The sequence below is a fragment of the Schistosoma mansoni genome, chromosome W (genome assembly GCF_000237925.1).
Source record: "Schistosoma mansoni strain Puerto Rico chromosome W, complete genome".
NCBI classification, from domain to species: domain Eukaryota; kingdom Metazoa; phylum Platyhelminthes; class Trematoda; order Strigeidida; family Schistosomatidae; genus Schistosoma; species Schistosoma mansoni.
In genome coordinates, this window is record NC_031502.1 from 47,674,337 (window position 1) to 47,686,465 (window position 12,129).

General features: G+C 36.2%; 2 protein-coding genes across 2 annotated transcripts in view; one reads left to right on the forward strand and one right to left on the reverse strand.

Moving 5' to 3' along the window:
* Nucleotides 1–12,129, reverse strand: part of Smp_146430 (putative beta-1,4-galactosyltransferase) — a gene marked incomplete at its 3' end in the record, with an annotated part of 187,582 nt that overhangs the window by 65,185 nt on the left and 110,268 nt on the right. The window lies entirely within an intron of this gene.
* The window catches only part of Smp_044970 (2-oxoglutarate dehydrogenase), a 28,083-nt gene continuing 20,444 nt past the window's right edge, over nt 4,491–12,129 (forward strand). The window contains exons 1-7 of the mRNA XM_018789944.1: nt 4,491–4,551; nt 6,029–6,219; nt 6,251–6,445; nt 7,995–8,097; nt 8,921–9,021; nt 9,629–9,930; nt 11,171–11,419. Of these exons, the coding sequence (XP_018655336.1) occupies nt 6,037–6,219; nt 6,251–6,445; nt 7,995–8,097; nt 8,921–9,021; nt 9,629–9,930; nt 11,171–11,419 (1,133 nt within the window). The 5' untranslated portion in view covers nt 4,491–4,551; nt 6,029–6,036. The remainder of the gene's footprint in view (nt 4,552–6,028; nt 6,220–6,250; nt 6,446–7,994; nt 8,098–8,920; nt 9,022–9,628; nt 9,931–11,170; nt 11,420–12,129) is intronic.

Consider the following 12,129-nt stretch of genomic DNA (forward strand, 5'->3'; position numbering starts at 1 on the left):
CAAATTTAAAAGCACCTATTTTAAGTTTGTTTGAGTCATATACCCAGACCAATATGTGCAGAGAATAACGATTAAATGTAAATAGACTCAACGTCGCATGTAGCTCCTCTATAGTTAATGCTAGTCCCAAGCACGGGTAAAGGAAGATGGTTGAGGATGGAGTTAGCTAACCAGAAAGGATAATTCAAACCATTTAAACTCTGCCTTCCGAATTCAAGAAAGAATTATGACTTCTCAGGATGAAAGCCGAGATTCTTTGGAAGTCACAAGGCTGATGACAATTCTAACAACCACAGCAACACTTTTTATAGGTACATGGAATGTCCGGACAATGTGGGAGACAGGGAAGACCAGTCACATAGCAATGGAAATGAGGAGATGCAACTTGACAGTAAGCGGAATCAACGAAACCCATTGAACTCAAGCTGGACACCAAAGGCTAGATATGGCAGAGATGCTGCTGTACTCTAATCACGAAGAAGAAGAAAACGCTCCACATACTCAGGGACTTGCTCTGATACTGTCAAAAGAGGCACGAAATGCACTTATAGGATGAGAATCTCATGGATCCAGAATAATCATAGTATCTTTCAAAACAAAGAAGAAGGGGATTACAATGAATGTTGTCCAATGTTATGCACCCACCAGTGATAGTAAGGACGACAATATAGATCAGTTCCAATCGAGGCTTCAATCAATCATAGCTAAGTGCTCAAGAAGGGACCTCACCATCCTGATGGGAGATCTAAACACCAAAGTCGGAATGGATAACACCGGGATATGAAGATATAATAGGACAACATGGACTGGGAGAGAGAAACGGAAATGGGGAGAGACTTGCAAATCTATATGCATTTAATAAATTTCTTCGAGTCACTGTTGAATAGGCCAGCCCCATGGAATCCACCGGAGATGGAATCAGCACACACAGACCCACCTATATCTGTCACTCCACTAACGATGGAAGAAATCAAGATGGCCATCAGACAAATGAAGAATGGGGAAGCAGCAGGAATTGACAATATACCAGCTGAAGCACTGAAGTCAGACATTGAGGTAACTGCAAACATGCTTCACTTTCTATTCAAGAAGATTTGGAAGAAGAAAAAGTGCCATTGACAAACTGGAAAGAAGGACATCTCATCAAGATACCAAAGAAAGGAGATCTGAGCAAATGTGAGAATTACAGAGGCATCAGTTTGTTATCAGTACAAGGAAAACTTTTCAACAGAGTGCTGCTGAATCGGAAGAAAGACGCAGTAGACGCCCAACTTCGAGATCAACAGGCTGGATTCCGTAAAAATCGGTCATGCACAGACCAGATTGCGACATTATGGATCATCGTGTAGCAATCAGTTAAGTGGAACTCGTCACTGTACACCAACATCATTGACTATGAGAAGGCGTTTGACAGTGTGAATAGGAGAACATTATGGAAACTTCTTCGACACTATGGAGTTCTTGAGAAGATTATCAATATTATCCAGAACTCACACGACGAACTACAGTTCAAGGTGGTGTATGTAGGGCAGCTCACAGATGCATTTCCAGTAAGGACCGTAGTCAGACAAGACTGTCTACTCTCCCCCTTCCTCTTTCTTCTGGTGATTGTCTAGGTTATGAAGACCACGACATGTGAAGGGAAGCATGGAATACAGTGGACCTCTCAAAACCAATCAGATGTTTTGGACTTCACAGATGACCTAGCCCTCCTATCTCATACACACCAACAAATACAGACGAAGACAACTAACGTAGCAGCAGCCTCTGCACCAATAGGCCTCAACATACACAGAGGTAAAAGCAAGATTCTCAAATACAACGTGGAGAACGCCAAGCCAATCACACTTGATGGCGAAACTGTGGAAGATGTGGAATCTTTCACGTACCTGATCAACAGCATCATCAATGAACAAGGAGGATCTGATGCAGACATAAAGGTGAAGATTGGAAAAGCAAGTGCTGCATTCCTACAAGTGGAAAATATATGGAACTCAAAAAAACTGTCAACTAACTTCAAAGTGAGAATCTTCAATACGAACGTCAAGACAGTCCTACTGTATGAAGCTGAAACGTGGAGAACTACTACATCCATCGTCATGAAGGTACAAGTATTTATAAACAGTTGTCTACTCAAAATGCTCAACATCCATTGACCAGATACTATCAGCAACAGCCTTCTGTGGGAGAGGACAAATTAGCTTCCAGTGGAAGAGGAAATTAGGAGAAGACCTTTGAAGTGGATCGGACATTAAGGAAATCACCAAACTGCATCACTAGTCAAGCCCTAACTTGGAATCCTCAAGGGAAGCGGAAAAGAGAAAGGTCAAAGGACATATTACGTCGAGAAATAGAAGCAGATACGAAAAGGATGAATGTTAACTGTAAAGAATTGGAAAGGATTGCTCAGGACAGGGTTGCATGGAGAGTGCTGGTGTGCGGCCTATGCTCCTCCATGAGGGGTAACAGGTGTAAGTAAGTAAGTTAGTTACTAGACTCATTTGGTGAAAACTACTTCTACTTTGCCCAAAAACACTTAAACCACCTGACCCATATCGATAATACAGCGACATAAATTCTATGAACTAGGAGCATTAGTGGACAAATTAAGACCACTTATTGTATCTCTGACTGAAACTTTGTTAGTCTGTGACTCCGATGTCACCCCGAAATTATCCGGATATCACTGCTTAGGAGGTGAGAGACATAGATGCAGGAAAAAAGGTGGCGTCCTTCTATTCATAGTCAATAATATAAATATCCGCTCCTCTGTTTGCGAATCCTATGATAGTGGAAATTGTGAAGTCATTAGCTGTGAGCTCACTGCCAGATGTCGTACAATTGTACTTGGTGTCATATACCGCAGCCCAATTGCCTTGACTTATGACTTTAGTTTAGAGCGCATGTAAGATCCAAACCTAAATTCCAATAGGTCTGGATGTGGCCGAATAACCGTTGGATAGTTTTAGACACTCGTGTCCCGGTTTAAATCAAAACAAGGTATTATGGTTGACACGGTTCTGTAATTCATCATATATACAAATGTACAAATTTACCTAAACGAATATTATCACCCAGTTATTCAACCAACAATTGGTACCAAAATATTCGATCTAAATTACAATAAATAGCAAGGTGATAAGAAATATATGAGAAATTACCAAAAACACCAAAAGGTAATTGTTATTCTATCCTTTCTGGATAGATCAAGTAAAATTCCGTCTGAGCAGCTGTTTTATAACACAAAGTGTTTCAATATCTGGGGAAGTGCTCCAAATTACAACCAAAGATGCACAACCCCAGTCAAATTCAAACCGCGCAATCAAATAGCGAGCAGTCAATATGGCAGACACCAGGATAATAACAATTAAAACAAACTAGATACAGTTCAGTAAAGAACATAGAGACTCAATGAAGAACGATAATAAAACCAAGAAAATTAAACGTCAGTCTTAATTAGCATCAAAAATGTTAACAACATATACAAATAAAGAACGCGCAAGGAAGAAATCACAAGTGTATGCATGGAGGGATTTTCACTTGCAAAATGGATCCAACAGCGCATTCAGCTATGGAGTGCAAATAACAGATGCTTGATATTAGGAAACTTTAATGTACCTGACATTAGTTGAACTAAGATGACCAAGGAAGGATCCATCAACTCCTTTAATAGTAGGTACCTAGTAACAGTAATGGAGCATGCATTAATACAGCAGGTATCCAAAACCACTCGTTTCGGTGTAAACCAAGGTTCTTCTCAGTTATACTTGGTAATCACTCCCGCGACTGAGGATATTGCCAACCTAAATATTCTTCCACCGTTAGTGAATAGCGATCATGCTGTTTTGTCATTCACGTTTATAGCTAGTGACATGATTAGGCCTCGCCCAAATGTATGGAGAGCTAACATATCAACCATTCAGGGGTGTGCTGCTAAGATAGACCGGTCAGTAGATACTAGCTCATCAGTTGGAGAAGCATAGTCTATATTTAAAGGTAAGTCTATTTCAGTCACGTCCTCGTTCATAACATACCTGGTACCAAGTAGACCGAATAATAGTCCACCATGGATAACTAAACAAGTCAAGAAACTTCTTAGAAGTAGGAGGAAGTACTGGAATATGTTCATCTCTACTGGCTTAGAACAGTTTGTAAGATTAGAAATACTTGTAAAGCGTTAATTAGTAAGACCAGACGGTCATATGAAAAAACAACTGATTGGGGATTGTAAATATAGTCTGAGACGGTTATTCTCGTATTTAAAGTGGCGAACGCAGAGAAGTTATGGAATCTCATCACTTTTGGTACAAGAAAATCCATTAGTTTTGGCAAGAAACGATATTGAAAAAGCTGAAGCTTTATCGGAATATTTCAGTAAAGTGTTTTCTGTCAGTAATTAGGAGAGACCACCGCAATTTAACAAACTGCAAGGATTAATAAAAGGCAATAGACCTCCTATCCTTATTACTGTATACTGAAAACTGACCCGGCGTTTTTAAATCAGGCAGCTTTCGGACTCGGTGATTGTGGGGCGTATCTGCTCATTTCGAGGTGATCGAAGTGCTAATGCATATTTGTACCTGATATAAGAATATCTTAGACTTGTTAAAAAACATTTTCCTATGGTTTTTTGCCCACTTGACCTGTATTTACATGAATCTTGTTTCATACATTTTCGAAAGTGGACGTCAATTTTGGGTTCAGGAAACACATTTTTTGTTTTTTGAAGTACCATGAGGTATGTTTTTCATTCTGAACAGGCTCCATGCCGCTATTTCGTGTTCTGACTCGCAGGTGGGGGCACTTTTGGTTTTACGTGTAAGTGGTACACTTTAATCTTTCCACTAAATTAACGTGATCACTCGGAATATAGTGTAGCGTCGAGTTAAGTTTAACTTATTATCCGACGCACCAGTAAGAGACATTGAAAATATTTTCTCGGGTTTCAATGTTGGAACTGTGTTTATAGAGAGCAAGAATGTTTCATTTGTATAGGTTCTTGCAGTGATGTATAACATGTAGACAGCTACTCATCGCCGTTACCATAATTTTGAATAGCATCCTGAAAGTGATGTACAAGATATTCGTCGACTTATGTTAATTGGTGGCTTGCTTACACTGTTCCTACATGGACTAAATAAAATTTTCGTTCGATTATCACCATGAGTCGTTTCGATGTAAATGTAGAACATTAACCGGAAGAGGTGCTTACATTCCCCACTGAAAAATGTGTTTCTAAACAAGCAACTTGGTAGTTGATAGCTTTTTGTTAGATGGAATCTTTTTGTTAGAGTACGATTTGTTTTTAGATTCAGCATCATTGCATGAATCCAGCTGTATGAAGTCTTGACAAATTCAGTTATGTTCTGCCAGCTTAAACTGTGGTATGTTTAGTGGCTTTGTCCAACAACTGTTCTCGTAGCATAAAGTCTGGTAAAAATTATCAAATTATGATTATAGTGTGTTCACAACAGGCAACTTTTCAAGTGAAGTTGGTGAGCCAAATTCACCATCTAAGCCGTTTTAATATTCGACCTTTAACTGTTGTTCAACAGATTTGATAAGTCACTATATCTTTAAACCTGGCACAGTTGTGATTCAAAATTCAGGAAACAGATAAATTGGTTTGAATTGACTTCATTTTCATTGGCATAAACGTACATTTGTGTCTTTCATTTAGAGGCTTTTAGGATATCTCGGTTTCTCTTACAGTAGATGAAAAAAATACAGATCAGGTGGAACTAATTACAACATATTGAATCGGTATATCCGAGTAAAAAGGAATTAACACTATCTAAAACTCGAATAAGGTGATATTTCACTTGCGCAGTTTAGCTGAAATGGTTGGTCCAGTACTCATTCGTTTTGGGTGCTAAGAAATGTGTCCGTGTGCATCTTACAGTTTGTTGCCTTCTCGGGTCATCCTCTCCCGTCTACTTCTCAATCAAAGGATAACCTTTTGTGTAGATATTCATTTTTCTGCCTGTAATATTCTGTACGTTTATTCTCTCTCTATATATAATTCAAGGTTGAAGTATGCTGCCCTTACGAGCTTTGAAGACTTTGCGACTTCAGCATATCACTCGAAAATGTTTATATACTTCAGCATTACGCTATCAAAACCCTACCTCCAATGAACCGTTTTTAAATGGAACTTCATCCAACTATTTAGAAGACATATATGAAGCATGGCTTCAAAACCCTGATAGTGTACACAAGGTATTCAGTCAAGCTTAATAATAACAGTTAGTCATGGGACATTTATTTTAAATGTTTAGCTTCTGGAGCTGCCCCAGGAAATGCTTACGTTCAACCACCTACTTTGGGTAAAGAAGGTTTGAAATTGGCACAGCTAGCCCCACAAATCACTGGACGGGCAGTAGTACCGAGTCTTAAGACCATCGAAGACCACCTCTCTGTTCAGGCTATAATCCGTTCGTATCAAGTGAGTCCAATAGCTTAAATTTTATTGTTGTATATGCTTAGGATATTTTTTCGCGTTCATTGATTAGTATTTCACATATAGTCACTCGGCATTCTGTGAATGTGAACAGTTTTGTGTTGGCATTCAGTAAGTGTATGTAAAAAATTTTCAATGAATATGAAAGTTCACCAATAATCGTATTATTCACGGTCACCTAATTAAAAGTTTTAGACCTGAACCGCTAAAGCGTTAGTAAAGAAGTTATTACAGAAGCATATGTTTTATAATGTACATTTCGAATGAATCTGTAACAATACGAAGTGCAATTGCTAGTAGTAATTTAGTTGTTTTTTCTAGTGCCTCCGATAAGCTATCAAAACTTTGACGTAAATCTAACTGAAGTTACTCAACATCTATCTTCCCTTACCATGACACTGAGATAAGCAATCGTATATCAGGTAAGTATACACCACGTTATCGTTTTTTACAAACGTGGTTATTGAAGATGTAGGATAAGAAGACTAGTTATCTCCAGTTTCAAATGACTGCTTTTGACTAAGTAACTCAACTAACACCCGTCCCCCTATAGGATGCATGTAGCCAGATTTTCTTACTTTCGTTCATAAAAATGTATACAGTCAATTTGCGCGCTTTGTATTTGAACATGCTCCCGAATCGCTATGTTATTGTCGTAAACTTTTTCTCCTTTAAAGATGTCTAAAAAGATATCCTGAATAGTAATAATTTTCATGAAGAAATATCCCATCGAGATTACCGAACTATAATTTACTTCTAGGCATTCACGTTCTGCTTTTGTAAAGAGCAGTTACTTTTAGACTCCATTGTTTTCTAGACTTCACTTTGTTGTTATCTGGTGCACATCTATTATTGTGCGCTTTTTTCGGTTGATTAATACTTCTTGCCTCACATTTCGTCTTCCTAAGATATATCACTACTTAACAGAGGTCTGGATTCGGTCGGGGACACAGTGTGCCACACAAAACACTGTGAAGAAATACAGGGAATATCCTCCAGTAAAATTTGCGACAGTGTTAAGAAGAAATAGACAAAGGGAAGTAGGAGGATTGGATTTGAGAAACGCAGATATTTACTTACACATTTAAGCAAGTCGATGGATAACCTCGTACTTCAACTTAGAAAGAACTGATTCGACCCTTAAAGCTCTGTTTAGATTTTTGGTGTGAAAATCATCTGTATTCCTTCTGATAGCTACAACAGTTCGTCTAACTTTCTAGCGAGCAAAACACTTATTCTAGTCGCTAAATCAGTGTTTTTTAAAGGTGAAAATCTTATGGCTTGTAGAAATAAATTGTTATTGAGGCTTGAAGATCGCTACGATAGTCGTTTTAGACATTAATTCACCTCGAGCTTTTAGGGTGATAGCTTTTACTCCTTTTAACATTATAAACATCTGGTTGCATTTATTCACCTATACTTTGTGAAACGTAACGAAGTCAGGTAGTTTTTGCTGGATCAAATAAATTTTGGTAAGTCCACAAATATCGTATATTGTGTTGATGCTTGACTAAACGTTTGAAGCGTTATTCAGTCTCTAGGTCATCGCATCGCCGATCTTGACCCATTGGGGATATTGTCTGCCGATCTGGACGATTCTATACCCCCCGAGTTGTCGTTGAGTTTCTACAACCTTGGTAGGTTGATCTTAAGAGTGGTTTTACTTATCTTTGAACGGTTTTATTTTTGCCATATTTTATATTGATTTTTCACGTGTCTCGTATGTATTAGATGCGTGGTCATCTTGCTGCGCATCTAGATCCTCTAGGTATTACGTCTCCAGAGCCTGGCATAGCCAGATACATTGTTTATCAAAGGTACCTAGGTGATAAAAGTAAGTCTGTCAGATATGTTAGGTCAACGTTGTGCAGTCTTAGTTTGTAAATTTGTTTAAAGTTGTTTTGTGTCCGTATGATCTCTTATTAATGAAAACGAAAATATTGCATACGATTCGACTGTTTACACTTATCATACATGTTGTGTTTTAAATATCGCCGGATATTATGAAAAGCATGCTTTTTCTTTACAGTGAAGATGCATCATCCTGATAAATGCTAAGCAGAGACTGTAATTTTAGGTATTTCAACTGCTTATTCCAAATATTTAAACAAGCATCCCGAATTTGTTTGTACGAAAGCTTATTATTACTGTTCACACATACCAAAACTTTGGAATCTAGGTTTGTGTTTCGGGTTGGGTTTTGTAGGTCGGCTCTATTGGATGTAATTTGGCTTTTTAAAATAAATAGTCTAATTTTACTTTCAAAGTACACTATTCATGAGTTCAGAAGTGAAGGCTAATATTTAAAATCGTCAGTTTGTTGTACTTTCGCCTCGATGTTGTGATATAGGTGCATGCTGTGAATGGGAGTTCATTTTGTTTATTTTCTTTTGGGCAAATGTTTGAACAATCATTATTCGTAATTGCCACTAATTTTAATCAGTCTTTTGCTGTTTGCAGGCGAGCCCGATCTGGATAAGACGTTTAGGCTCCCACCTACCACACATATCGGAGGTGATAAGCAGGAACTTACTCTACGAGAAATCATTAAGCGTTTAGAGGTGGGTTTTCGGTAACGTAATTTTGATGTATAGTCATAGCTTTTGATTCTGGGTTGGTATTTTTATTATTTGCAATTATATCTTGGTAGTTCGATAACTAATAGACTTAAGTTTTGTTGTTCAAACGAGGATCTTACGATAAAAGCCATATGGTTAAGAAAGGATCTTGTGTGGCTTCTTCACTCATATAAACGTAAACGTAGGTAATAAAAGGTTTTCCAGTGAATTCGTTCAAGTAAATAAACTGTTGATTATTAAGGAATTTTTTAGTAGATGTAAAGTAATTTTGGTTCATTTAATCAAAATCCGTCTACGATTCAAAAAATTATTGGTTTTTATATATGGTCAGTAATAATACAACTTTTTGAGTTTTTTCGAATTGAAATGGACTTTTACAATCTTTATTAACAAGTTTATTTGTGATTGACTTTTAAAAAAATTTCTAGTTTTGTTATATTATCGTGACAGAACTTTTAAACCATTGAGCTGTCAACATTTTAAGCTTATATTGGATGATGTTTAAATTCAATGAAGATTGAATTTTGTGAAGTCATAACTCTTTTACTGGTTTTATCTTGCTTCTGAAATATTTTCTTATTAATTTTAGGATGTTTATTGCAAACATATTGGTATTGAGTACATGTTCATTAATAGTTTAAATAAATGTGATTGGATAAGACGAAAATTTGAAACACCTGGTTCAATGAATTTATCGTCTGAAGAGAAACGTTTAATATTAGCTCGTCTTGTCCGTTCAACACGTTTCGAAGCATTTTTAGCAAAGAAATGGAGTTCAGAAAAACGTTTTGGACTTGAAGGATGTGAAGTGTTAATACCAGCAATGAAAGCTGTTATTGACTCTTCGTCTGCTCTCGGTGTTGAAAGTTTTGTAATTGGAATACCACATCGGTTAGTTCTTTTACTATTTTATTAGACTGTCTTTGAAGACTGCTGATTACGTGTATATTTCTCAAGGTAACTGTTATTAGTTGTTACTGTTTATTGGTCCTTCTCAAAGGAATGAATTGCTCTCAATGTTTTGATTAAACTACAATAATTACTTTTTTGGTTATTACGAAACACTAGTTGTTGCCTTGTCATGGTCATGACTACGTGACAGTACTTATGTATTTAAGTCATATTGGCTTGAATACTTCAGTTTTCATCAGGTTGTTTAAAAAAAACATTTTATGATATTCAGCATTCACTGTAACAGTATTAATAAGTATCCTATTGTGGTGAAGAATTATACCGTTGACATATATTTACAAGGAAGATGATTAACTAACTGGTTGTTATTCTTTTAGTACTCGTTAATTATGAAGACTTAAATCTATTAGTTTATTGCAATACATTGGACATGCATGAGACGTTTGCACTAAAATTAATTGTCGGATGTGTACAAATATTGTATACTAGAGTGTAACATATCAGTCTACCTTTTTAATGATTATTTCAAATCTCAACTTAATTTTATTAACCATAAGGTGTTCCATCCGAAATTCATGAAATTAACAATTATTTATGAATAAATTTGTAGAATGTAATGGAGCTGTGAACAAATGACATTAGTTCAAATGTTGGAAGCTAATTAATACAGGTATCTTTTCTAATTTAATATATTCCATCATCCATAGATGTTCAAGTTTGTAACTAAACATATGATAGCAATGGAATCTGTATTCTTATGTTAGCTTATTCGTACAGTTAGTTTATCTATACCGTCAAAATGATTATGAACTTATATAAATGTTATGGAAAAGTTATAAACAGTTTGAAGCAATTAGTCCCTTTAGTAAATTTGGATATTGTAATAAGAAGACATAGTTCAGATAACCTTCGTCTTCTTATTACACTATAATCGGTTTGTGAACTCTATAACGTGCCGCTATACTTTTTCTCTGTTTGTGAACTCTATAACGTGCCGCTATACTTTTTCTCTTTACTATTCTCAATATTATTTCTATTTAAGCCAGTACTATTGTAACATTTTTCCCTAACTTATTTGTTATGTGATGTATTTGTCTTTTGTTAAATAATACTTTTGCTTTATGCTTATCTCAAGATTGATTGCATTTATGTAAACACTTGTAAATAATCGTTTAATTATTTTCGTTAGTTTATCATTACTCCGGGTTTTTTTTTCTAGTGGAAGGTTAAACGTTCTAGCCAACGTTTGTCGTAAGCCTTTGGATGATGTATTTTGTCAGTTCGACTCTAAATTGGAAGCTTGTGACGAAGGTAGTGGTGATGTGAAATATCATTTAGGCATGAGCCATCAACGATTAAATCATATGACAGGCAAGATGATTAATCTCGCAGTATGTGCTAATCCAAGCCACTTAGAGGCTGTTTGTCCAGTCGCTCAAGGTAAAACAAAAGCTGAACAGTTTTATCGGTAAGATTTTACTGTTATTTTGTTGCAATTTACGTTTATGAAAGATGTGTAAAACTATATGAATTGGTGTGATGTAGAAAATAAGATACCGCATAGTAATAGCATCATCATTATGATCTGAACGTGATACAACGATTTGGATATTTATTTTTGAGTTGTATGAAAGTAACTGGCTTATTTATGTGACTGCAAAATGAAGGTTAACTATATTGGGTTAGGATCCATCAGTTAGTCGCAAGTCGTTCAGATCACTGACCATGCAACTTTATGATTTGAGACTTTATCAAATATAGCTTACGCTTGAAGTCAGAGATAGTTTTCTAGGATCGTTCACGTAAACACTAAGAGTCATTTTCGAAACAGACTAAATCTCCATTTATTCTGTTACTTGAATATTGTTTTCTCTTGAAGTTTTTGCTATTAGTATTGTATTGATTTTTTCATGTTAATATCATAACCTCATTATTTTGTTTTATGTGGTGTCTTCCACCAAACCAAGTTATTTAATTCACTTTATGTTGTTTACTTGTATCTCTCCATTGTTATTTAGAACTGCAATTGATCAGTCTATTATTGACATATGTGTATCCTGTCCGGACTGCCTCGATATTGCCTTAATTCACAAGCTTTATAAGCAAATATGAATAGTGGCTAGCAGTGAAATTCAGGATGCGCATTTAATCGTATTTGGGACTCTTCAGTTAAATGTA